At 44.5% G+C, this 26,392-nt stretch overlaps 1 protein-coding gene across 5 annotated transcripts in view; it reads left to right on the top strand.

Moving 5' to 3' along the window:
• Positions 1–26,392, top strand: part of LOC130275364 (vomeronasal type-2 receptor 116-like) — a 204,744-nt gene that overhangs the window by 86,586 nt on the left and 91,766 nt on the right. For 4 of the 5 annotated variants that reach the window (XM_056523240.1, XM_056523243.1, XM_056523242.1 and 1 more), the window contains 3 exons: positions 5,177–5,278; positions 6,312–6,527; positions 25,828–26,119. In XM_056523240.1, coding sequence (XP_056379215.1) covers positions 5,177–5,278; positions 6,312–6,527; positions 25,828–26,119 — 610 coding nt within the window. The remainder of the gene's footprint in view (positions 1–5,176; positions 5,279–6,311; positions 6,528–25,827; positions 26,120–26,392) is intronic. The other variant, XM_056523244.1, reaches the window with a different exon arrangement.

Raw genomic sequence — 26,392 nt, 5'->3', positions numbered from 1 at the left:
CCCCCTTAGGTCTCCCCTTCTCTTTATCGGGTAACTGCCTCCCCTGGGATGAGGACACCGGGAAAGGATGGAGGGATTCCTCAACGGCAGGCAGAACCGCAGGAGTAGGAATGGGGAGAGAGGGCAGAGGGCGGGACCTGGCACGGGGCAGTGTGACACCAGGACGAGGGCCATGAGGGGACACAGAAGCTTGCCTGATGGAACTGGGAGGGGGGGAGGGGCATTTCCTGTGGCAGGCAGAGTCCTTAATGACCTTAGGGGGACCAGATACAGGAGGAACCACAGAGTTACGGCAAGGGTTACTGGGAACCGGTTTTAGACAGTTCTTGGAACAAGAGGACCCCCAACTCTTGATCTCCCCAGTGGACCAATCCAGGGTTGGGGAATGAAGTTGAAGCCAGGGAAGTCCAAGGAGAATTTCCGAGGTGCAATTGGGGAGGACCAAAAGTTCAATCCTCTCGTGGTGAGATCCGATGCTCATAAGAAGGGGCTCCGTGCGGAAACGTATGGTACAGTCCACCCTGGCTCCGTTGACCGCGGAAATGTGGAGTGGCTTGACAAGACGGGTCACCGGAATCCGGAATTTATTCACAAAGGAGTCCCGAATAAAATTCCCAGAAGCTCCAGAGTCCAGGCAGGCCACGGCTGAGAGGGGAGAGCTGGCTGAAGTGGAAATCCGAACAGGTACCGTGAGACGTGGAGAAGCCGACTTGGCATCAAGAGACGCCACACCCACGAGAGCTGAGTGCGAGCGTGCGTTTCCCAGACGTGGAGGACGGATTGGGCAATCCACCAGAAAATGTTCAGTACTGGCACAGTACAGACAAAGATTCTCTTCCTTACGGCGATTCCTCTCTTCCAGGGTCAGGCGAGACCGATCCACTTGCATGGCCTCCTCGGCGGGAGGCCTAGGCGCAGATTGCAGTGGAGACTGTGGGAGAGGTGTCCAGAGATCTAAGTCTTTTTCCTGGCGGAGCTCTTGATGCCTCTCAGAAAAACGCATGTCAATGCGAGTGGCTAGATGAATGAGTTCATGCAGGTTAGCAGGAGTCTCTCGTGCGGCCAGAACATCCTTAATGTTGCTGGATAGGCCTTTTTTAAAGGTCGCGCAGAGAGCCTCATTATTCCAGGATAGTTCAGAAGCAAGAGTACGGAATTGGATGGCATACTCGCCAACGGAGGAATTACCCTGGACCAGGTTCAGCAGGGCAGTCTCAGCAGAAGAGGCTCGGGCAGGTTCCTCAAAGACACTTCGAATTTCCGAGAAGAAGGAGTGTACAGAGGCAGTGACAGGGTCATCGCGGTCCCAGAGCGGTGTGGCCCATGACAGGGCTTTTCCAGACAGAAGGCTGACTACGAAAGCCACCTTAGACCTTTCAGTAGGAAACTGATCCGACATCATCTCCAGATGCAGGGAACATTGGGAAAGGAAGCCACGGCAAAACTTAGAGTCCCCATTAAATTTGTCCGGCAAAGACAGGCGGAGGCTAGGAGTGGCCACTCGCTGCGGAAGAGGTGCAGGAGCTGGCGGAGGAGATGGTTGCTGCTGCTGTAGCTGAGACTGAATCTGCTGTAGCTGCGACTGGAGTTGCTGAGTCATGGTGGTCAAGTACGACAGCTGGTGATCTTGTTGGGCAATCTGTCGGGCTTGCTGGGCGACCAGTGTGGGGAGGTCGGCGACAACAGGCAGAGGAACTTCAGCGGGATCCATGGCCGGATCTACTGTCACGATGCCGGCTGGCAGGAGGTGGATCCTCTGTGCCAGAGAGGGATGGCGAGGACCGTGCTAGTGGACCGGTTCTAAGACACTACTGGTTTTCACCAGAGCCCGCCGCAAAGCGGGATGGTCTTGCTGCGGCGGTAGTGACCAGGTCGTATCCACTAGCAACGGCACCTCTCTGGCTGCTGAAGATAGGCGAGGTACAAGGGAGTAGGCAGAAGCAAAGTCGGACGTAGCAGAAGGTCGGGGGCAGGCGGCAAGGTTCGTAGTCAGGGGAGATAGCAATAGTTCTGGTACACAGGGTATAAACACACAAAGAACGCTTTCACTGGCACTAAGGCAACAAGATCCGGCAAGGGAGTGCAAGGGAGGAGACTAGATATAAGCAGGGAACAGGTGGGAACCAATTAAGCTAATTGGGCCAGGCACCAATCATTGGTGCACTGGCCCTTTAAGTCTCAGGGAGCTGGCGCGCGCGCGCCCTAGAGAGCGGAGCCGCGCGCGCCAGCACATGACCGCAGGAGACGGGAACGGGTAAGTGACCTGGGATGCGACTCGCAAGCGGGCGCGTCCCGCTGTGCGAATCGCATCCCCAACGGCCATGGCAGAGCAGCGCTCCCGGTCAGCGCTGACCGGGGAGCTGCAGGGAGAAGGACGCCGTGAGCGCTCCGGGGAGGAGCGGGGACCCGGAGCGCTAGGCGTAACAACAGGTTTTTTCTAGCTTTTTTTTTTTAAACTGCCATTGCAGTTTTAGATCCAGTAGTAAGGAGAAGTATAAGTTCTTTCTTTTATTTCCAATTCCTTTTGAATGTACGTCTGCTTAAAGGCGTACTTTGCCCTTTTTATCCCCTATCCAAAGGAGGGCAAGGGGCAAGATGACTGATCTTGGGGGGGGGGGGGGGGGGGGGTCTGGCCACTGGTCCACAGCCTTCACGCCTCCTCCCATTGACATGAATAGAGGGGGTGTGGTGTGTTATCATGACCACGGCCTCTTGAAGCCACCCGGAGATCATGGATCCTAACAGCTAGACCCCCTGCAATCATGCATCTTATCCCCTATCCTTAGGATAGGGAATAAGATGTCTACGGGCAGAGTACCCCTTTAAGAGTTGTATTTGCAGTTGAGAAAGTGTCCAAGTAAGGGTGGGTTCACACTACGTTTTGTCCCATACGGGAGCGCATATGGCAGGGGGGAGCTAAAAGCTCGCGCTCCTGTATGTGACCGTATGCGCTCCCGTATGTCATTCATTTCAATGAGCCGGCCGGAGTGAAACGTTCGGTCCGGTCGGCTCATTTTTGCGCCGTATGCGCTTTTACAACCGGACCTAAAACCGTGGTCAACCACGGTTTTAGGTCCGGTTGTAAAAGCGCATACGGCGCAAAAATGAGCCGACCGGACCGAACGTTTCACTCCGGTCGGCTCATTGAAATGAATGACATACGGGAGCGCATACGGTCACATACGGGAGCGCGAGGTTTTAGCTCCCCCCTGCCGTATGCGCTCCCGTATGCGACAAAACGTAGTGTGAACCCAGCCTAACATTTGGACCCCTATCCCTTTGTTGGACATGCTGTTTATGTTCTGCTGGAAAAGTTGCAATCTCTCTTTACACCCAAGTGAAAGTCTGGGTAGTAGATCTTACTGTCTTCACCTTACTTAGTTATTGTATGGTTCTATCCCGTTGTTATTATTGTTTTCAACCTCTTCTACAAATTGCACTTGAGCACAGTAGTCATGTTATCCTTGCATTTGTATCCAAAAATGATTAACAATTTACTTGGCTTGGTTTTGATTTTCTTATAAGACAATCAGCCCTTGTTGCCTACAGGTCCTTCTCTATGTAAGTATTTTTTTATGATGAACTATAAAGCAAACAATCATTTTAATAAAAAGTGGTTTATTTATTTATCTATATTTATTTATGTATCCCTTTGTTATGTGCTATTAGGGTACTCATCATCTGAACACTTGTCTCATGATTTAGAATATATTGTATTCCATAGTATACATAGTTGTCCAAAGCATTATTGTCAGTGCTATATTATGTCATGCATGTGGCATTTCCTAATAGGCACATACATAATATCCAATTTGCACCCCTGCAATTATGTGGTGGGGTGCTGATTGCCCCTTTCCTGTCAAACGCTTTAGATGCTGAGGTCTGTGGATATTAACTGCAGCAGCTAAGGGGTTAAATGAGTGAGTTATCCTTATAGTTATGGCAGGAGCCAGGCTGTTTATTACTGGGCTTGCCCTAAAGAAGTCACCCGATTCAGGTTCTAGAAGACCTTTTAGGATGCTTTGGTTCCCTTCTTGGCTGAGGTATTTAACCCATTTAAGGACAATGTTAATTTAGCATTTTAGTTTTTTTCCTCCTTAATTTCTAAGAGCTATAACTGTTTTTTTCATCTACAGAGCCATTTGAGGACTTGTATTTGTGGAACCAATTGTACTTTGTAGTGAAACTTTTATTTTAGCCATAAAATGTACGGCACAATCAAAAGAAATATTATTTGTGGAGTCAAATTGAGCTTTTTTTATTATTTGTTTATGGTTTTATTTCTGTTATTTATTAATTTTTTTAACAAAATAAATGCATAATATTGCCCTATTCTGACTTCAATTTTTTTTTTATTTTTCTGTCTACGGGGCTGTTCGAGAGCTAATTTTTTTGCAGCATGAACTGTACTTTTTATTGTTACTGTTTTTATTACTTGAAGGGGTACTCCAAAGGATAGGGGAAAAGATGCCTGATCGCGGGGGTCCCGCCGCTGCCCCCCCCCCCCGTGATCTTGCACATCGCACCCCATTAACATCTGTCCCCGGAGCATGTTCGCTCCGGGTCTGACTACTGTCGATCACGGGGCCGGAGGGTTGTGACGTCACGGCTCCGTCCCCGTGTGATGTCATGCTCCGCCCCCTCAATGCAAGCCTATGGGAGGGGGCGTGATGGCCGCCACGCCCCCTCCCATAGACTTGCATTTAGGGGCGGGGCATGACATCACACGGGGCAGAGTTGTGACGTCACGCTCTTTCGCTCCAGTGGTCGGGATCCGCAAGCCTCCAGCATTGCCGAAAGCCGTTGAGGTGGGTGCTGCAGCCGAGATCCCAGGGGTCCCCAGCAGCAGGACCCCCTCGATCTGACATCTTATCCCTATCCTTTGGATAGGGGATAAGATGTCTAGGGGCAGAGTACCCCTTTAAAGGGGTTGTCCAACCACAAATGCTTATGAACATCAGTTTTGTAAGGCCAAATAACCCCTCTTATAATTCTTCACTACTTCAAATACATTTCTTAATCTAAGAAAAGACATTTTTTAAAAGATGTACATTTACAATTGTATTACTATTATTGTTGTTATTATTTAACAAATATAATTATGTTCTCATATATGAAGCATTAACTGCAAGCCTACATAGTATAATGGAATAATTTAATCTTTTTCTTTCCTTAGATTGAAATTGCTAAGGATCACAGCTCTGTTGTTACTCACTGCCTTACACACAGCTAAACCACAGAAAAATTGTGTGTTCCATTCATCAAGAGTTACAATTAGGTATATTAAACATGGAAATATAATGTTGACTGGGGTCTTTCAGTACACATACGGATTTTATTATAGAATCTATCGCAGAAGCTTTCCCAGGGGAGATTCTATATGTAATGTGTATGTACAACAGCAGATTTTGAAATTTCTTATCGTAATCTCTTGTCTTGTTTGGGTATAACCTGTAGTATTATGCCTAAAGCTGTCCATACTTTTCTTACCGAGTCTCCCATAAAATGCATGCCCTATTTGGACTAAAGATGATCATATTGGCCCTCATTTACTAAGAGTGTTGTGTAGGTTTCTTTGTGGGTTTTAATTCCCTACAATTTATTTTCCACGCTATTTACTAAGGTTTCCCTACATTTTCCACTTTCCCTACATTTTGCTTTTTTTACACACGCTCTGATCTGTCTGGTTTTCCTCAGCTCAAATCCAGCACATCATATGTGGAAACCTTAATAAATATGTTGTTTTTTTGTGAAAATGTCGGGAACACGCCCCTTTCCTGAGATCACGCCCCCTTTTCCCGGCAACCACGCACCCTTTTCAGGTTTTCTTAGTAAAAGGGAGAGTTAGTCGGGTTTTTTCAATTCTGGAGCAAATTCTGGCGCAGACAGAATTTCTGGTGCAATGCGACAGAATCTGGTGGACAACCCGACAAAACATGTCGGGTTTGCAATAGTAAATGAGGGCCATTAACTTACTATCTGGTGGATAGGCCATTAATATTTTCAGGCCAGATAACCCCTTTACTCATTCTTCACTACATGAAACATGTCTCTCATATCTAATTGGCACAGAGACAAGACAAACTAGATATACCTCTAATATGAAGCAGCAGATACTCTCTAGCTTTGTTACTTTAATGATAATAGGATGGTTGTAAAAGACATTGCATTTCCAAAAGCCATACACTTACATTATTTTATTATAAGTTTTTTTTCCCTTACAAATCTAACTATGTTATCATATATAAAGCATCAGCTGCAAGCTTACATGGTATGATAGAATAATATATTTTTTTTAATTTTTTTCTCAGATGGAAATTGTTAAAGATTACAGTTCTATTATTACTCTCTGCCTTACACACAGCTAAACCGCAGAAAAATTGTGCCCTACACTCACTGGGAGATACACCTAGGTATTTTAAACATGGAGATGTAATGTTGGCCGGGATCTTTCAGTTTTCATATGGATCTTATTATGGCTATGAAAACAAAATGTTATTCCCCCCACAAGATCGTGTATGTACAGGGTATGTACAACTTGGAAACTATTCTTCTTGTGTTTTTGAAATTCCTAATTCTAATCTCTGTCTTGTGTTAGTATAACCAGTAATGTAATGCCTACAGCTGCCCATACTTTTCACAGACAATCTCTCTTTTACTGTTGTCCACAGTTCTGAGTCTGTTGTGGAAAAGATGTCACAGCTTTTTTTAATTTTTTTCTCTGTCTGCATGAGAGGAATAAGCCACGCCCCCTCATCTCATTCAGCTGAGTACACAGCTCCTAACCTCCCCTCCCCCCTACTCTGTATTCTAAGGACGCAGGTCTGCACAGGAGAAGGACCTCACAGAGAAGGGCTGGGGATGTATGGACTGCAGGGGAATGAATCTCATACTGGGAATGATCTCTATGGGGGAGATTTATCAAAACCTGTGCAGAGGATTGCTTCTTTCCTTTTTCACAGGCCTTCATAAAAATGAAAGCAGAAAGCTGATTGGTTGCTATGGGCAACTGGGCAAGTTTTCCTCTGCACAAGTTTTGATAAATCTCCCCCTATATGTGAAGGGGGGGGGGGGACTCCTGAATGACACATGCTGGGATTTGTAGTCCCTGTTGTGTGTGTGTATGCTAGTGTTTACGAACCAGTATGCCTCCAGCTGTTGCAAAACTACAACTCCCAGCATGCCCTGACAGACTTTGGGCATGCTGGGAGTTGTAGATTTGCAACAGCTGGAGGTACACTGGTTGGGAAACACTGTTCTAGCCTATTCAGCATACACATCATGTTACACCATTGCTTCCCAACCAGTGTGCTTCCAGCTGTTGCAAGACTACAACTCCTAGCATGCCCAAAGGCTGTCAGAGCATACTGGGAGTTGTAGTTTTCCAACACCTGGAGGCACCCTGGATGGGAAACACTGGTGTATGCCCTACAGAGGTGTGGTGAACTACAACCCCCAGGAGACTACAGAGGCAGCATGCTGGTGTTATACCACAGACTGAAGACTCCTGAATGACACATGCTGGGAGTTGTAGTCTTTTTTGTGTGTGTATGCCAATGTAGCCCAACCAGGGCTGATTATATTAGTGTGCTGTGTATAAGGGGGCTGACCCGGTAAAATAGTAGCATGGGTAAAGGGCGGAACAAAAAAAAAAAAAGAAAGGAGCCACCCCAAACCGGCAAGGCATGTGGCATGCTGGGATTTGTAGTTTTCAGCACAGAAAGAAACAGGAAATAGAAGCAAAGATAGGAAAACAAAGTGGGGGATAAAAAGACAACAAAGAAAGGAAATAGAGTAGGCTAAAAAACAAGAATAGAAATGAAGCAAAACAAATAGGGTAAGTCAAAAACGGAAAAACACGTTGACCACCAGAGTACCCCTTTAGCGACCCATGACATTTATTTATGTCATTTATTTATGTCATAGGGCCCTTAAGGGTAGATGGAATGAGTTTGGGACCAATTCATACCTGGCAGCACATGACTGTTCTTAGCAGCTGAGGGCCACTGCTAATAGCTAGCATGGAGCGATCTACAAAGCCGACAAACGACTGTTTACATTTTGCTGTCAAACATGAGATGCCATTTAAACCCTTAAGGACTGAGCCCTTTTTAACCTTAAGGACGGAGCCCTTTTTTGCAATTCTGACCACTATCACTTTATGCATTAATAACTCTGGGATGCTTTTACCGATTATTCTGATTCTGAGATTTTTGTTAAAGTCGGATGTGTAAATGAATTTTTTTTCACAAAAATGCTGGTTTTCCCCCAAATTTTACATTTTTGCAAGGGGTTATAGGAGAAAATGCCACCCAAAATTTGTAACCCCATCTCTTCTGAGTATGGAAATACCTCATGTGTGGATGTCAAGTGTACTGCGGGCGCACTACAATGCTCAGAAGAGAAGGAGTCACATTTGGCATTTGGAAAGCAAATTTTGCTGAAACGTTTTTTGGGGGGCATGTCACATTTAGGAAGCCCCTATGGTGCGTGGACAGCAAAAAACAAAACAAAAAAAAACATGCCATACTATTTTGGAAACTACATCCCTTCAAGGAACGTAACAAGGGGTACAGTGAGCCTTAACACCCCACAGGTGTTTGACAAATTTCTGCTAAAGTTGGACAGGAAAATGAAAAATTTGATTTTTTTTCACTAAAATGCGGATGTTACCCCAAATTTAGTTGTTAGTATACATTTTCATAAAAAAGTACAAGCCCACTCGCCATGTCAAGGCCACCTCGTTGGGTCCCTAACCTGACACTGGCGTAACGCCCGGCGGCGACCACTGCCTCCGAGACCCCATGCCCAACGGGGGGAGCGACCCAGTGGCCAGGCAGCCCCACTACTGCCCAACCAAGCCCCTGGCTCTGGGCCACTCCACCCTACAGACAAAGCATCACAGATACAATGGCCGCCACAGAGAACCACACCAGCATGAAACCTACCATGTGCTCACTGCCAGAGGGCTGGGAGAATGGGTAATGCTAATTAAAAACAACTGGGCCAAATGGGTGGAGTGGAGTGCTGGCTGTGGAAGAAGAGAGAGACTACAAATGTGCAACACAAAAAGAGAAACACAGCCGCACATCCACCATTTGTAATTTGATCTACCTGCTTCTCAGCATAATTTCAAAAACTAACAGGTTGTTAGTATACATTTTGATCAAAAAATTTCAGGCCAGTGAGCACATGGTAGGTTTCATACTGGTGTGGTTCTCTCAGGCGGCCGTTGTTTCTGTGATGCTTTGTCTGTGGGGTGGAGTGGCCCGGAGCCAGGGGCTTGGTCGGGCAGTAGTGGGGCTGCCTGGCCACTGGGTCACTCCCCCCTGTTGGGCATGGGGTCTCGGAGGCATTGGTCGCCTGGGGCTACGCCAGTGTCTGGTTAGGGACCCACTCTAACGAGATGGCCTTGACGTGGCGACTGGGCTTGTACTTTTTGATCAAAATGTATAAGAACAACCTGTTAGTTTTTGAAATTATGCTGAGAAGCAATTAGATCAAATTACAAATGTGGATGTGCGGCTGTGTTTCTCTTTTTGTGTTGCTACATTTTTATTATTGTCGGCTATATTTTTAGCGCCCTGCCCGCATACATATATTGATCCCTGTTTTAAAAATTAATAAAAATGTTGTCATAAAAAAGATAAATTTGGTTAGATACAATTTTTTTCCTTCACTACTGTATCTTTTTTATTACTTTTTTTTAATGGTACCCTACAAAACGTCACAATTTCAGGGGAAAAAACGCCATTGGCTCAACATGCTGCGATGTTGCAAAACCGCCAAGGAGCTAAAAAAGAGTGAAAAAACGCCAAAAGGATAAAAAAAAAACACCAAACTGAAAAACGGCAAGTGGAAAAAGAATTTAGCGATTTCTCATTGATTTACAGCTAACATCCCGCCGCAGCGTTTTTTGGCCGAAAAAACGCAATGTGGCAGAATTGGCGTTTTTCTTGGCGCTTTCCCCCCAAAAAAAACAAGTAGGAACTTAGCCTCAAGGGGTTAATTATCCTATAGACATGTTGTGGTAAACAAACCTCTTGTGTATTTACTTTCAGTTATCCAGTTGCAATGTCCTTGTGGTCTGAAGAGGTTAATCTTCCAACAACTTTATATGTCTATCTCCATTCCCATTGTTTTAAACTGGCATGTTTTTTTTATTTTATTATAATTTTTTTTTTACTATTTATGTACTTTTTAGATTTAAAATGTGATTCTTTAACAAACATGATATTGGCACTCTTTATAGGATTTTGCTTGAGGACTGCGCCTAAAAATCTTCAGTTTAGTTACTTAACATATTAGGTATTGCATTTAACTTAATCTACGTATTGTGATTTTCCCTTTTTTTTTTTTTTTTGTAGAATGTTAAAAATGTTTGCTAATTTATTAAAAAGGAAAAACTAAAATCTTGCAGTGACATACGTATTCAGACCCTGTACTCAATATTTATTTAAAACACCTTTTGCATTGATTACAGGTTCCAGTTTACTTAGAGATGAGTTTACTTTAGCCACATGTTTCCATACAAAAACAATTTTGTGAGCATAATGTGACAGAACACATAATATTCACCCAGTGCGTGTCGCTGATGAGGTTTACGGCATTACTTTAAGCTCCCACCGGAGCTCCGTGCAATAGTGTCCATGCTGGCTGTACCTCTTGCTTTCTTATCCAGACAGCGGAAGACTGTTCACCTGAAGGTGAGAAAATCAGGCGACGTTTCAGGATCTCTCCCTTTCTCAAGCCTAATGTGCATACACCCACCACCACTACTTATACATCATACTCTCGCGATATTTCCATATCTATAAAGTTAAAATCATATAAAGTAATTAAATGCAATGACAGATGTTATTCCATAAGATGTTACATCGGTTAAGCATACAATATGTATAGCAATTCTATAAAAATACAAAAATTACAAAAATATTTTTTGTTTTCATTCTCATGAAAATACATTAAAATTGCAGTTTTCATTAATACCAATCGGAGACATAGAATTTAGTTTAGTTATCCAGTATACTTCCCTTTTTAACAATTTCTTTTTACTATCTTCCTCTCCTGTACGATATATTTCCTCCAGCACCATCCACTTTAAATCACAGATGTTTATTTTCCAGAAAATGTTTTGCTACACTAGTCTCTCCAAATTTTACACTTTCTACTTTTATGCGCTCTCCTTCCTTATCTTGTATTGCCTTTTTAGCCATAGTTCTGATTGTACTTTTATGTTTGGTGATACGGATTTTAATGGCTCTAGATGTTTGACCTATATATACCATACCACATGGACATTTAATCAAATATACAACTTGTTTAGTATTACAAGTAAACCAGCCATGTATTGGGAACTTAATTCCTTTCATTAGATGCGTGACTGTTTCTCCCTTTATTATTCCACTGCAGTTCTGACAAGAACCGCATGGAACAGTACCATTTTGTCTTGCTTTATTCCAATTTTTCTTGTCATTTCTTTTCCTTAGTTGTTCCCTAGGTATTTTGTCAACCTCGGTTCCTGCTTCTTCAACTAATTTTTTCTTGTACAAATTTACTAATCAATTTCTCTTTATTCATTTCATATTCATCCTGTGTACTGCAGATTCTTTTAGCTCTTATAATCTGACCCTTATAGATCCCCCTAAAAACCTGTGGTGCATGTCCACTTTTTTTATGGAGCAGATTATTTCTATCAGTTTCTTTAGAAAATAATGAAGTTTCCAATTTATTATTAATTTTACTAATATGTACATCCAAATAGTGTATTTCTTTTAGATTTTTTTCACATGTAAATTCAATCAATGGGTGACAATTATTTGAAAATTTTATGTATTCCTCCAATTCGGGTCGTGTGCCGGACCATAGGACAAACACGTCGTCCACGAATCGGAGCCAAGTAATTACATAATTTCCCAATGGACTTGCTGTAACAAGTTGTTTCTCAAATCTATCCATAAAAATATTTGCGACACTGGGGGCCACAGGGGACCCCATCAAAGTTCCTTGCTGCTGTATAAAGAATTCATCTCCAAAACAAAAAAAGTTCTTGTTTAAAATAAGTTCCAGCAAGTCCATGAGAAATCAAATTTTTCTATTATCCAACGTACTATCTTTCATCTATTCCTCTTTGATAGCTAACATACCTTCATCTGTCGGTATATTTGTATACATGCTCTTGATGTCCATGGTACATAGCCATGTGTCCTCCATGACACTAAGAGACTGTATACGGACCAAAAAATTGTTAGTGTCTTTCAGACAATTAGTCAAATTTTTGACAATTTTCTGTAAGTATTTATCCACATAAACCGTTAGGGGATAAAGGACCAAGTCGACCCCCGAGACAATGGGATGTCCCGGGGGCCGAATCAGGTCCTTATGAACCTTTGGCAATAAATAGAGGCCCGGCACTCTAGGTGCATTATTGCTAAGGATTTCTTTAACATCGGGAGTTATTATGTTATTAATAACTGAATCTTATAGGACTATATCAACCTCTTTTTTAATGTCTTTCATTGGGTCACCTTTAAGTTTTTGATATACATCTTTCTCATTTAATTGTCGTTGTGCTTCTGACATATATAATTCTTTATCCTGTATAATTATTGCTCCGCCTTTATTGGCTTTTTCCACAATAATTCTTTGATCTTCCTGCAGTTCTTTCAGGGCTACCCTTTCTTCTTTATTTAAATTAGATCTTGTTTTAAATTTAGCATTATCCCATTCTTTACACACCTCATCTAACACCACCTGTTGAAACCCTTCTAAAAGTGTATTAGACAATTTGGGGTCAAAGTTACTACATTTTCTTAATTTATCTGGGATCTCCTCATCACATGACCTTTTGCCACGATTTACATAAAAAAATTAATTTTTAATCTTATTGCTCTACAAAACTTATAAAAACCAATCATAAATTCAAAACTATAGGTAATAACAGCAGGGACAAATCCCAACCCCCAATTCAATACATTTTTCTGTGCTTCAGAAAGTTCAACATTAGCTATATTAATCAAAAGCTCACCCCTTCTATGGTTTGTATCTGTCCCGAGCTCTGGTGTGCACACCTTCCATTTTCTCTCCTTCTTTTATTTTTCCTCTTTCTTTCTTTGTTGTTTTTGGACGCACCCCTAACAAATCATGTGCACTTTTGTTAGATTGAGTCTCAATCCTTTCACTGTCAGTAGAAGCTCCATCGAACATATCAAACTCCTGTGTCTTTTCTCTTTGTATTTTGTGAGCATAGTGTGACAGAACACATAATATTCACCCAGTGCGTGTCGCTAATGAGGTTTACGGCATTACGGGAGAAACAGTCATGCATCCAAAGAAAGGAATTAAGTTCCCAATACATGGCTGGTTCACTTGTAATACTAAACAAGTTGTATATTTGATTAAATGTCCATGTGGTATGGTATATATAGTTCAAACATCTAGAGCCATTAAAATCCGTATCACCGAACATAAAAGTACAATCAGAACTATGACTAAAAAGGCAATACAAGATAAGGAAGAAGAGTGCATAAAAGTAGAAAGTGTAAAATTTGGAGAGACTAGTGTGGCAAAACATTTTCTGGAAAATAAACATCAAGTCTGTGATTTAAAGTGGATGGTGCTGGAGGAAATATATCGTACAGGAGAGGAAGATATTAAAAAGAAATTGTTAAAAAGGGAAATATACTGGATAACTAAACTAAATTCTATGTCTCCGATTGGTATTAATGAAAACTGCTATTTTAATGTATTTTTATGAGAAAGAAAACAAAAAATATTTTTGTAATTTTAGTATTTTTGTATTTTTATAGAATTGCTATACATATTTTATGCTTAACCGATGTAACATCTTATGGAATAACATCTGTCATTGCATTTAATTACTTTGTATGATTTTAACTTTATAGATATGGAAATCTCACGAGAGTATGATGTATAAGTAGTGGTGGTAGGTGTATGCACATTAGGCTTGAGAAAGGGAGAGATCCTGAAACGTCGCCTGATTTTCTCACCTTCGGGTGAACAGTCTTCCGCTGTCCAGATAAGAAAGCAAAAGGTACAGCCAGCATGGACACTATTACACGGAGCTCCGGTGGAAGCTTGAAGTAATGCCGTAAACCTCATCAGTGACACGCACTGGGTGAATAATTTGTGTTCTGTCACACTATGCTCACAAAATAGTTTTTGTATGGAAACATGTGGCTAAAGTAAAGTGATTTATTGGAGAACACGGAATGTATGGTGTGAAGTGTATTTATTGTATGGGACTATATTGTGCCGAGAAACCATGGAGACTCAGGTGCACTTTACTACACCTAGGTGCTAATTACACCCTCTACCTCATTTATGTTACTTAGAGATGAGGCCACAAGGTTTGCAAATGTTGATTTGGGGATTTTTTGCCATTCTTCTCTGCAGATCCTCTCATGTTCTGTGAAATTGAATAGGGACCGTTGGTGAAAACCATTTTTTGGTTTCTTCAGAGGTTTGGTTCCAATAGTTTTTTTTCTGGCCCAAAAAAACGCAAGAAAAAATACTAGGCATTTTCCTGCATTTGGAATTTTTTTTCTTGTGTTTTTTTCTGGCGTTTTTGCCTTTGAAAATTGCATTTTTTTGGCCCTTTTGGCGTTTTTTAAGAATTTTGTTGGGTACCAAAAAAAAAGAAAAAATATTTAGTTTTAACCCCTTAAGGACCAGTTTTTTTTTTTTTTTTTCGTTTTTGCACTTTCATTTTTCCTCCTTACCTTTAAAAAAACATAACTCTTTCAATTTTGCACCTAAAAATCCATATGATGGCTTAGTTTTTTGCACCACCAATTCTACTTTGTAATGACAACGGTCATTTTACCCAAAAATCTACGTCGAAATGGAAAAATAAATCATTGTGAGATGAAATTGAGATAAAAAACGCCATTTTGTAACTTTTGGGGGCTTCTGTTTCTATGCCGTACATTTTTCGGTAAAAATGACACATTCTCTTTATTCTGTAGGTCCATGTGATTAAAGTGATACCCTACTTATATAGGTTTGATTTTGTCGTACTTCTGAAAAAAATCATAACTACATGCAGGAAAATGTAAACATTTAAAATTGTCATCTTCTGACCCCTATAACTATACCGCGTATGGGGCAGTATGAGGGCTCATTTTTTGCGCCGTGATCTGAAGATTTTAGCGGTAACATTTTGTATTGATCGGACTTGTTAATCGCTTTTTATTCATTTTTTCATGATTTAAAAAGTGACCAAAAATACACTATTTTGGACTTTGGAATTTTTTTGCGCGTATGCCATTGACTGTGCGGTTTAATTAATGATATTTTTTTATAATTCGGACATTTCCGCACAGCAATACCACATATGTTTATTATTATTTACACTGTTTTTTCTTTAAATGGGAAAAGGGGGGTGATTCAAACTTTTGTTAGGGCAGGTGTTAAATGATCTTTATTCACTTTTTTTCCCCCACTTTTTTTTTTTTGCAGTGTTATAGCTCCCATAGGGACCTATAACACTGCACACACTAATCTTTTACATTGATCACTGGTTTCTCATAGGAAACCAGTGATCAATGATCCTGCCGCTTGACTGCTCATGCCTGGATCTCAGGCACTGAGCAGTCATTCGGCGATTGGACACCAGGAGGCAAGGTAGGAGACCCTCCTTGTATCCCAGAGTTGTTCGGGATGCCGCGATTTCGCCGCGGACATCCCGAACAGCCCCCTGAGCTAACCGGCAGTGATTTACTTTCACTTTAGATGCAGTGTTCAACTTTGAACGCCACGTCTAAAGGGTTAATAGCGCACGGCACCGTGATCATTGCCGCGCGCTATTAGCCATGTCCAGCTATGATGACCCGCTATGACGCGGGGCCACGTTGTGGTCCCACATTATAGAAAGGGAAATGACTCAGGACATGCCGGTACGTCCTTGGTCCTTAAGAGGTTAAACAGGGACCAATTTATGTAAGCGGGCAGAAACCTAAAAATGTAGCCAACAATATTAAAAATGCATAAAAGGGGGGGGGGGGCGTGGCTTGCCGCGGTCTAAGATGGCTCCATGTTAGGGGAGCTCCGCACACCCAGAAGCCTTAATTAAGCTTTATTTGCACCCACCGCCACTGCTTCCATGCCGAGGGGCTCCCTCCTCGGCTCAGGCCTCCCCGCCTGCCTCGCCTGGATCCTCATGTGTGCTGCTCTCCCACTCGGTGGGCGCGGCAGCTGTGCGCACGGTCCTGGAGCCTGCACCTGACTGTGTGCCGACGGAAGGACGCTCTCTCCCCGGCTCTCCACTCCGGCGGCTCTCCCTTGCCCCTGTCGATAAGGACATGCCTGTTCCTGAAGACCGCTGACTGCTGTCCTCCTCTGGCACTCCTGAGCGGGCTGTGCTGCCGCAGCAGTCCGCGTTCCGGCCGCCATCTCCTTCACTCAATTGGACTCCTTCAGTGCTGGTGAGTGACAGCCCCAGCTCTAAGTTCCCTGTGCCTGCTTCACCTTTCTCTCACTTGTCATGTGCCCTCTTCCTCCTCAGACCCCCCTCTCTCCAGCTTCTGGTTTCGGTTCAGGCAGGGGCTCAGTTAAAGGGACAGTGCCCCTATATCTCATACCTTCTCCTAATGCTACTACCTGTGGTGTCTCACCTTCTGGCTCCCCTGGGGAGCGTCTGCCAGAGACTTCTCTAGCTTGGGCTGCACCCCTGCTCTGTTGCTGACCTGGTGGCTCTGACCCCTGATTGCCTGATGGTCTCCTTGCTGGCCTCCCCAAAGCCTCAGAGGGCTATATCGACCTCCAGACTGCACTCAGGAGGGGACAAGACCAGGGCCCCCTTGGGTCCCTCTCCAGCTGTACCACCCTCCACCACACATAGCTGGGCAGTTGCCCCCCCCTTCCTGGGACGCTGGCCTGGACCCTGAGCTGGACTGTCCTGAAATTCCAGCCTCTATTCCGCTGACACCGGACCTTAGTTTGTTGCTTTCTCAAATGCCCAATAAAGAGGACTTTAAGGCGCTTATTGTTGACGTCAAAGTCGCCTGTAGGGCTGAGATAGCTGATATGCAAAAGGATCTTTAACATGTCTATGATAGAGTGGATGACCTGGAAGGGGCCCATGACTCTACTAGGTCCTACATTGCGGATCTGCATGGCACCATCTCTACTCAATCCGAATTCCTGAGCGGCCTTCACTCTCACAACGAGGACTTGGACAACAGGGGCAGGCGTAACAACATTAGAGTCTGTGGTCTCCCGGAGGCTACTAGGGACGAAGACCTGCACGCAACGTTGGAGGCAATCTTTAACATGATCCTTGGTGAACCTACGTCTCACAAGATCAAGTTGGACCGTGCTCACCGGGCCCTTCGGCCCCTGTCCCTCCAGTGGCCCTTCCAGGGACGTGATCTGCTGTGTTGCTGATTTCCAGGTGAAGGAGCGTATTATGGCTAAAGCATGCTCTCTTATATTTTTTGACTTTGGAATTTTGACTTTGATGGGGCTCCTATGCAATTGTTTCAGGATCTCTCCTGGATCACCTTGCGTAAGCGCAAGATGCTACAGCTCCTTCTATCTACTCTCCGCTCAGCTCAGGTACCCTACAGGTGGTCATTTCCGTTTGCACTTCCGGCTCGACGGGATGGACGCTCTGCAGTACTACGGCCCTTTGCTGATGTCCCGGGATTCTGTGCTGCCCTGGACCTCCAGATCCTGAAGCTCACCGACTGGGCGCTGACTCCCCCTCCTCTCCCTCTCCCTACCGTGTGGCAACCTGCTCGGGGGAGACGTTGTAGATCTGACCAACAGCATCGTGATCCGCCCCCCTCCGTTAATCCCCCCTCTCTCTCCATGTGATCCTCTGGATTGGCCCCTTACCTCCTTGGGGGTTTGAATGTTTGCATTGTTTCTGTTGCGACAAGCCTTCACTCTTGCCTGATGTCACGCTTATGTGGGTTCTCCTATGCCCTGTTACCAGTAGTGGTGGGTAGTTTTTGTTTTGGCCAGATCTCTGGGTGGAGCCTTGGTTCCTGAAAGTAGTCTCTTTTGGGTGCGTACTTCCACCTTCCCCCCAGAGGCCTTGACAAATTTTGGAATGTTCTTGTTTGGAATGTTTCTTTTATTGCTCTGTTTAGATTTGGCCTCCTCTCTGGCCCCTGAGCCACTGGTTTCTCCTTTATACTGTTGTTTTTATTTGTCTCCCCTGTTGTTCTCCCCTTTATGATTCCTGTCTGTCCACCCCAAGTTATGTCTTGCTATTGTCTCTCTCTTTTGTTCCTTGTGTCTCTTTCTATTCTTTTCTAGGATCAGCGGTCCTCTCTCGAGACTCACCAGATTCTGCACCCTGATTAAGCCACCTTTGCACACCTGTCCTACACTGAGTAAGTACCTTGATCACATGCACTTTTTCTCTTACACCATCCCTCATGGCTAAGTGTCTCTCCCTGAATGTGAAGGGTCTGAACTCCCCTACTAAGCACTGTTTATTGCAGAGGGAATTAGTGACCCTGCACGCTTATATAGTCTACCTTCAGGAGACGCACTTTGACAAGACGGGTACCTTCCACTTCCTTCAGCACATTTACTCCCAGTCTTTTTTAACCTCCTCTGATAGCCTCCTCTGATAGGAAAGTAGCTGGGCTATTCTGATTTCTAAGCATTGTCCCTTCCAGGTTTCCTCTACTTACACTGACCCCTCTGGTAGGTATGTTGTAGTCCAGGAGAACCTGGGTGGTAAACAACTCCTTCTCTGTAATGTCTATGCTCCCAACTTGTCCCAGATCGCCTTCCTACATAAGGTCTTCTTTCATCTGCGGTCTTATCCCTCTTCGACCTGGCTTTTGGGAGGTGACTTTAATCTGGTTTTCTCTCCCTCCACTGATCAGCACTCACTGTCGGATACACCACCCTCTCCTACACAGTCACGCCTCTCTACGCATTTTCGTCGCATGATACATTCGGCGGGGCTTTACGACCTCTGGAGGATTAACCACCCTACGGATCGCTCCTTTACCTTCTACTCCCACCCACATAACTTCCACACCCATATTGACTATTTTTTCGGGAACTTACCCATGGTCCGTATGCTCTCCTCTGCTTATCTTGAACCTATTTACTGGTCTGATCACAGCCCTGTCCTTATTTCCTTCTCTCCTTTCAGATCTTTTGTGCGCTGGTGTCATTGGCGTCTTAATGACTCCTTGCTTAAAAACCCCTCTTCTCTGGACTCGATCCTGAATAGCATCACAACCTATTTTGCCGATAATGAAGGGTCTGTGTCCTCGCAGGTGGTTCTATGGGAAGCCCACAAAGCAGTCTTCAGAGGCCATTGTATTGCACTGGGCTCTAGGCTGAAACATGATGCTCTGGCTCACTCTCGAGAACTCAGGGGGTAAATACAACATTTCAGGGCCCTTCTGCTTTCTTCTCCCTCTATATCAGTGCTGAGGCGTCTGGTGGTGGTGAGGTCCCAGTTACATGACTTGGCCCTCTACAAAGTGGAGCGTCAACTCTTGTATGCATTGTATGTGTTTTTATGAAAAAGGTAATAAGGCGCACACCATGTTGGCACGACGCCTCCGTGATCGAGCTGCCGCTCAGGCCCCTTCGCCACTGGAGGACCCTTTTGGAACCCTTCAGCACCACCCTGACTCTATAAATAAACTATTCTTTGACTACTACTCCAAACTTTACTCTCTTCCCTCCCAGCTACCCTCTGACCCGGGAGAGCGTTCTGAAGTACTACACTCCTCCCTTTGTAAATGCAGCCTCCCGACTCTCTCGGTGGCTGATAGAGACTCCCTGAATGCTCCTATCACCTTAGAGGAGCTTTCTGAGGTTCTAAAGTCTCTTCCTGTGGGACGCTCCCCAGGCCCTGATGGTTTCACTTATTTGTACTACAAAACTTGTTTACCCTTACTAACTCCCTTCTCTCCCTGCCCTCTCTATATAAACTGCTACACGAATTTGGTTTGGTCTCTGGTTATAAAGTCAATCTCTCTAAGACCGAAGCTATGCCTCTCAATCTCCCTCCCCCTTTGGCCACCCTTCTGCGGGCCAACTACTCTTTTCATTGGTCTAATTCTGCTATTACTTACCTTGGTGTATCTCTCTTTCCCCACTACTCTACTCTGTATTCTGTCAATTTTCCCACTCTTTTTCGTGGGCTACGGACTATGATGGACCGTTGGCGGACTCAATATATTTTCTTTTTCGGGCGTATAGCGGCAGTTAAAACGACTATCCTCCCTAAATTGCTCTATTTTTTTTAAACCGCATCGGTGCGTTCTCCCTTAATAGTGCTGCGTTCTTTCCAATCTGCTATTTTTCAGTTTATCTGGGAGGCTAAACGACACCGGCTCCCGATGTCAGTAATGTTGGCCAGCCAGTCGTTGGGGAGCCTAGGTGTTCCAGACGTGACCAAATACTACTGGGCAGCTCACCTCCGACATCTGGCGTCCTGGACCACATACCGTGCCTATAGCAAGTGGATGGAGCTGGAGAAGCTGTGGATGGCCCCTGTGCACCCTAACTTTTTCTTATGGTCTACTCCCCTTCCCTCTCTAGGCTGTCCCCTGTTGGGCCCCATGTCCTTTTCTCACTATGTCTGGTCCTACTGCTTCTGTCATTTCAGTCTCCTTTCTTCTTTTTCTCCCTTACAATCCTTCTTATATCATCCTGATTTTCTGCCTGGTTTGACTTCAGATATGGTGAAGGAGTGGGGGTCCAGGAATTTGTTCTGCTGGGCTGACCTGGTTGACCCTCGTACTAGGATTCTACTCCCCTTTGACCAATTGTAATCTCGCTGGGATCTGGGGGCCTCTGAGGAGCCTCGCTATCTTCAACTACGTCGCTATTTCCTTTCAAAGCAGGCCTCCTTGCCGGTCTCACTGCCTACAGGTTTTGAGCAAGTGTGCAGGGGTGGGCCTCTGCAGCGGGGTCTTCTCACTAGTATCTATTCCTTACTATTGTCTCCCCATCCTGACCATCCCCCTTCACATACATACATGTGCCGATGGGAAGAGGACCTTGGTACTCCCATTACCCTCCCCCAGTGGCGTGTGATATGGGAACGGGCTTCTAAGGCCTCTATCTGTATCCATCTATCTATAAAGAGACGCAGTATAACTTATGGGCTGGTATCTAAATCAATTGAATCCAGCTATCCCCCTAGATTAGTGTTAACAATCCCCCAGCGCGTCAGGCCCGAGGCTGACATCACAATGGCACATGCGCAGATGACCCTCACGATCGAGGACGAACTGCCCATGCCCCAATCACCGGAGCCGATTCGCCGCAAGCAGCCCAATCAGCATTCAGCTTACAAGAAGCTGAAAGTAAGGAGGTGCACGCTTATGACGGCAGAATATTCATTAGGGCGGGAGGCAGGCACGAACGGAGAGAGGGGCAAGCCGGCCTCCCACACAACACCCTGCAGGGTGACGTATCGATGGCAAGATGGTGGCGGGAGAAAAAAAAAAGTGGTCGAGGCAAGCCAGCAAACTAAGGATTTAACCAGCTTCCGGGTCTGTTAAAAAAGGTAAAAAAAAAATAAAAAAAACGCATGTAGTAGCATTAGCAACAGGAAAGAAAGTGTTAATGACATATAGCCACAGTACTAACTAACAGGCCAAAGAAGGTAAAAGCAGTGGAGAACCCCTGTAATTATGTGTATAAAAAAGTCTGTGTTTTTTGCTTTTTTTTTTTAAACATTTTTTAGGTACTACTACTAGGTAATACCTGTACTAATAGACAGATCGCCCCGGGTGACACTCCTGACACCCGTTGCGATCGTCATTTATATTGAATAGATGTGGAGCTGTTCTCTACAGACATCTGTCTATTAATGCAGGTGCTACAGCTCCCAGCATGGAGCAAAGTGTACTCCATGTTGGGAACAGTAGTACCTGCAGTTAAGGACAGATCACAGTGGGTGTCACTCCTGACACCCGCTGTGATCCTCCTGTATAAGCTATAGAAGCGGGCTGGAGGCCACACTTCTCTGGTTCCCTGCTCGCCCTGTATCCTTTTGTGATGTGAAGTTCTCTTCACATCACAGATTCGTATATGCCACTGAGACTGACTGGCCAACACCATCTGGCCAATCACTGCTCTCAGCGGGAAATATGAATCTGTGATGTGAAGAGAACTTCACATCACAGAGTACAGTGCAGGGGAGCGGAGAAGTGCGGCCGTGCCACCAGTCTGTTCCATGCTGGAAGTAGTAGTAGTACCTAAAAAATAAAGAGAAAAAAGGAAAAAAACACACACACACACTTTATTAAACACATCAGGAATACATAGGGGATAATTGTATTATAAGTGATAACCAGCATGGGTTTACTAAGGATAGAAGTTGTCAAACCAATCTAATTTGCTTTTATGAAGAGGTGAGTAGAAGCCTTGACAGAGGAATGGCTGTGGATATAGTGTTTCTGGATTTTGCTAAAGCGTTTGATACTGTCCCTCATAGACGTCTGACTGGTAAGTTAAGGTCTTTGGGTTTGGAAATTTTAGTTTGTAACTGGATTGAACACTGGCTCATGGATCGTACCCAGAGAGTGGTGGTCAATGATCCGTACTCTGATTGGTCACCGGTAATTAGTGGTGTACCCCAAGGTTCTGTACTGGGACCGCTGTTGTTTAATTTATTTATCAATGATATAGAGGATGGTATTAACAGCTCTGTTTCTATCTTTGCAGATGACACCAAGCTTTGTAGCACGGTACAGTCTATAGAGGAGGTGTATAGGTTACAAGATGACTTGGATAGACTAAGTGTCTGGGCATCCACTTGGCAAATGAGGTTTAATGTGGATAAATGTAAAGTTATGTATCTGGGTACTAATAACATGCATGCGTCATTTGTCTTAGGCGGGATTAAACTGGCAGAGTCACTGGTAGAGAAGGATCTGGGTGTACTTGTAGATCACAGACTACAGAATAGCATGCAATGTCAGGCTGCTGCTTCCAAAGCCAGCAGGATATTGTCATGTATAAAAAGAGGCATGGACTCGAGGGACAGGGACATAATACTCCCCCTTTATAAAGCATTGCTACGGTCTCACCTGGAATATGCTGTTCAGTTTTGGTCGCCTGTTCATAAAAGGGACACTGCGGAGTTGGAAAGGGTGCAGAGACGCGCGACTAAACTAATATGGGGCATGGAACATCTTAGCTATGAGGAGCGATTAAAGGAGTTACAATTGTTTAGTCTTGAGAAGAGACGTTTAAGGGGGATATGATAAATGTATATAAGTATATTAATGGCCCATACAAAAAATATGGAGAAAAACTGTTCCAGGTTAAACCCCCCCAAAGGACGAGGGGGCACTCCCTCCGTCTGGAGAAGAAAAAGTTTAGTCTCAAGGGGCGACACGCCTTTATTACCATGAAAACTGTGAACTTATGGAACAGTCTACCTCAGGAACTGGTCACAGCAGGAAAAATTAACAGCTTTAAAACAGGATTAGATACATTCCTGGAACAAAATAACATTAATGCTTATGAAGAAATATAAAATCCCATCCCTTCCCCAATATCGCGCCACACCCCACCCTTCAATTCCCTGGTTGAACTTGATGGACATATGTCTTTTTTCGACCGTACTAACTATGTAACATCATTAAATTACATTACTAATAAGTACCACTTTTGCATACTTCTTTGGCCCAGTCTAAGGTAAAGAGCAATCCTGACCAGGTTTTTATCAAGGTTTTCTGTATACTTCACATCGTTTAGCTTTCCCTGAAACCTGACCAGTCTTACTTTCCCAGCCTCTGAAACACACCCCACAGCATGATGATGCCACAGCCATGATCACTGTAGGGATGGTATTGGGCAGGTGATGGGCAGTGCCTGGTTTCCCCCAGACATGATGCTGCCCCCACCATGATCACTGTAGGGATGGTATTGAGCAGGTGATGGGCAATGTCTGATTTCCTCCAGACATGATGCTGCCCCCACCATGATCACTGTAGTGATGGTATTGGGCAGGCGATGGGCAGTGCCTGGTTTCCCCCAGACATAATGCTGCCCCCACCATGATCACTGTAGGGATGGTATTGGGCAGGTGATGGGCAGTGCCTGGTTTCCCCCAGACATGATGCTGCCCCCACCATGATCACTGTAGGGATGGTATTGGGCAGTACCTGGTTTCCTCCAGACATGATGCTGCCCCCACCATGATCACTATAGGGATGGTATTGGGCAGGTGATGGGCAGTGCCTGGTTTCCCCCAGACATGATGCTGCCCCCACCATGATCACTGTAGGGATGGTATTGGGCAGGTGATGGGCAGTGCCTGGTGTCCTCCAGACATTATACTGCCCCCACCATGATCACTGTAGGGATGGTATTGCGCAGGCGATGAGCAGTGCCTGGTTTTCTCCAAACATGACGCTTAAAATTGGGGTCAAATTGAGTTCACATTATTCCCAACCCGCCAAATTTCGACTTTTAGCATATGCTTAAATTGACTGTATGGGTCAGTACGATTCTAACAATACCTAATTTGGATAATTTCTGTTTATTTTTATGAAAAATAAAAAATAAAAACATCTGTGCATCGCACTGTTTTGACCACTATAAAGTTTCCATATTCCACCTACAGAGCTGTATGAGGGCTAAATTTTTGCGCAATGAGCTGTACTGTTTATCAGTACCACTTTTGCATACTTCTTTGTTCCCCTTTTTATAATTTTTTTTGTGGCATTTAAACTGTTAAATGACTCTTATTCGGGTGATGTAAATGTACTTTAAGGGTCGGGAAGGGGTTCTCTTTCATCTGCGTGGCTGTAAAGATTCAAAAAGAAAGTAATTAGAGGCTATTTTGACTTCCTCTGACAATCTGTACATTAGGGCTGCCGTCAGAAATGTTGGGGCCCCTTACACAGGTCAAGGCCTGGGCACCCTTCAACTCACCCCCCTGGTAATTTTCAGATTGCATACACTAACCAATGCTGTGCCATATCACAGAATTGATCAGGCTGCTGAAGCTTTCTGCACTAATGGAGCACCGATCAGATGAGCCAGAGGCAGATAGGTACCCCCCCTCTGAGCTGATCGGAACACCAAAATTTCGCTGTAGTCCTGATCAGCTCCTCTGGGCTAACTGGCAACCTATTTTCATACTTTTAGATGCTGCAATGAACTTTGATTGCGGCATCAAATGTGGCTATTGCTGGACATCACCCTGATTGGTAATCTCTGGCATTAGCCACGTGTCCCAGCTCTGGTGATAGCAGATGGAACCAATCAGTTATGAAGCGTGATCAACTCCTGAGCACGAGTCATAGAACTGGAGGGGGGAGGGGCAGGACATACATTTACACCCTGCATCCTTAAAGGGGTACTCTGCCCCCAGACGGATAGGGGATCAGATGTCTGATCGCAGGGGTCTTGCTGCTGGGAACCCCTGCAATCTCTTCTGCAGCACCCGCTGGTCATCAGCTGCACGGAGCGAAGATTGCTCCGTGCTGATGACTCATGATACAGGGCCCAGAGTATCGTGATGTCACGCGGCCGTCACACCCCCTCCCACAGGCTAGCATTGAGGGGGTGGGGCATGACATCATGAAGACAAGGAGAGAAGCACTCAGCAGCACACATCCCCCAGCTCTATTTAATGATTAAGATGGGTCTAAAGACCCAGACCGTGACTGATCAAAAGTTTTTTATATGTCTGTGTAACGTGTCAAAGGTTTTTAGAAGTGACAGAGACACTGGAAATCCCAGATGAGGCATTACAAATGTGTTGAGAATGATTTATAAAATAAAAAAAATTAAAAATCTGATAATTTATCTTGAATTGTATTTACTACATTTCTGTTATCGATTCATTTACAGTTTTAATATTCAATACTTGCGCCATTTCCTTGCATTTGATTTTGCTATCAAAGAAATAAACAAAGACCCAGATATTCTTCCCAACATCACCCTGGGATATGATATTTATGACACATGCTACTTTCCTGAGCAAGCAATGCAAGCCACAATGAGAGCTCTGTCAGGAGGTGTAAAGCACCATTGGAACTACAGGTGCGGTGACAATGGCAAAATTATAGCATTTATTGGACATCTGCTTCCTACTCCATCAGAAGCAATATCACAGATACTTAATCTATACGGATACCCACAGGTAAGATATTGTTCTAACAATTCTAAATGATAACATATGTATAGTGGTTTTCTGCTAACCTGTGTTTTGGCCAGGGGCATTGCTAGATCTCCAAAAGGCCCAAGGCTAGAGCCCATAGCCCCAGTCACACCCCCAAATTGCCCTGACCACACCCTTAGTAACACCCATAACCACACCCTCAGTCGCACCCATGCACACCCAGCCTTATCACTCTCAGATCTCAGCATGTCCAAGCTACCTGAGTATGTACAGGTTGTGTGAGGGTGATAAAAG

The sequence above is a fragment of the Hyla sarda genome, chromosome 6 (genome assembly GCF_029499605.1).
Source record: "Hyla sarda isolate aHylSar1 chromosome 6, aHylSar1.hap1, whole genome shotgun sequence".
NCBI lineage: Eukaryota > Metazoa > Chordata > Amphibia > Anura > Hylidae > Hyla > Hyla sarda.
Note: the sequence above shows the minus strand (reverse complement) of the source record. Positions and strands in the feature narration are given on the sequence as shown.